The sequence below is a fragment of the Trypanosoma cruzi genome, genomic scaffold (genome assembly GCF_000209065.1).
Source record: "Trypanosoma cruzi strain CL Brener 1047053516773 genomic scaffold, whole genome shotgun sequence".
Lineage (NCBI taxonomy): Eukaryota > Euglenozoa > Kinetoplastea > Trypanosomatida > Trypanosomatidae > Trypanosoma > Trypanosoma cruzi.
Window position 1 is genome coordinate 25,214 of NW_001849492.1, and position 1,464 is coordinate 26,677.

Sequence of the window (1,464 nt, forward strand, 5' to 3'; positions counted from 1 at the left end):
TTTTTTCCTTTTTTTTTAGTTGTTTCTCTTTTTTTTTTTGTCTTAATTTTATTTATTTATTTATTTAGTTATTTATTTCCGTACTCTGTTCCTTTCTTTTCACGTTCGCACAGTCGATGTGGACCGTGCACGAGGACGAGTATAAAAGCACTGAAGTGAAATTTTCGGGAGTTCTTCAAGGCGGGTTGAACGGTGATGACGACAAGACGGCCAAGCCGATAGGCGTCTATACGAAGAGCTCGCAGGTTTTTGCGACACCTTCCATGAATTCTACCGAAAGCACGCCACTTAACGGGCACAAGCACAGTTCTAATGTTTCATGGAAGCGTACCCACACGCCTGTTAGTTTTTCCATCCCAAACGGCCTATTTAGTCAGCCTCAAGTCGCAAATTCTTCTCAACCGAGTATGATGCGAGTTGATGCGCCACCTTTTGAACCGTCACCAAAGAATATGGCCGCGACCGCCTCGTACGCCGCCTCATCGCCAATGGGAAAGCGGGGGGTAACACCCACACAAGTATCGCAGACAAATGTTCCTGAGAATAGCAACCTACATATGATCATACCGATGGATGATGTTGCAATTAGAGAGAAAGACAGGGGTGCTGCTCACCATATGGAATGGAATGGTCATGCCGTTAATCCGCATCATTCACACGTTGCAGTGCGTGGGTATAGCGGCAACATCACCCCGGAGGGGTTGCGAGGTTCTGTGTATGAGATAGCAAAGGATCAACATGGATGTCGATTTCTTCAACGTCTATTAGGAGGGTCAAACGGAGATGGAGAATTTGTCCGTATCATTATGAACGAAGTTGTCCCACATGTAGCGGAGTTGATGATAGATCAATACGCTAATTTTCTTATTCAAAAGCTCTTTGACATGATGCCTCAGGATGTGCGTTACAAGGTGGCATGTGTTGCTGCTCCAAAAATTATATCCATTGCGCTCACACCGCATGGGACATTCAGCGTGCAGAAAATGGTTGAAACCATTGCCTCACGTGAAGAAATGGATATTCTGCGGGAGGCTTTGTCAAAGGATGTTGTTCGATTGGTTAAGGATGCCCATGGAAATCATGTCATTCAAAAAGTGCTGCAACGCTTCAGTCACGCGGATAAGGAATTTATTTACGCTGCGGTGGGATCGGACTGCATTTCCATTGCCAAAAATAAGCAGGGATGTTGTGTTCTTCAGCGGTGTCTTGAGTATGCGTCTTGTTCACAAAGGGCAACTCTAGTAAATCAAATACTGCGCTGCTGCTTGCAGATTGCGGAGGATCCTTTTGGAAACTATGTCTTGCAATACGTTTTGGAGTCTAACGATAGTAAAACAACTGACACGATTGCAATTGCATTTCTTCCACATTTAGTTCAACTTTGCATGAATAAATTCAGCTCCAACGTGATAGAGAAAGTGTTACGTGGCGCATCGCAGCCTGTCCAAGAGATGTACGTGGAAA

The 1,464-nt window shown here is 44.7% G+C and overlaps 1 protein-coding gene across 1 annotated transcript, besides 3 other annotated features; it reads left to right on the forward strand.

The window, feature by feature from the left end:
- Positions 1-44: a sequence feature (A-rich).
- Positions 1-1,464: a sequence feature (haploid, Esmeraldo-like haplotype).
- Positions 48-78: a microsatellite.
- Positions 117-1,464, forward strand: Tc00.1047053468005.9 (pumilio/PUF RNA binding protein 3, putative; the record flags this gene model as incomplete). The annotated part of the gene is made up of 1 exon (XM_797230.1): positions 117-1,464. A coding segment is annotated over one exon (1,348 nt), but the record flags the coding sequence as incomplete, so codon positions are not given.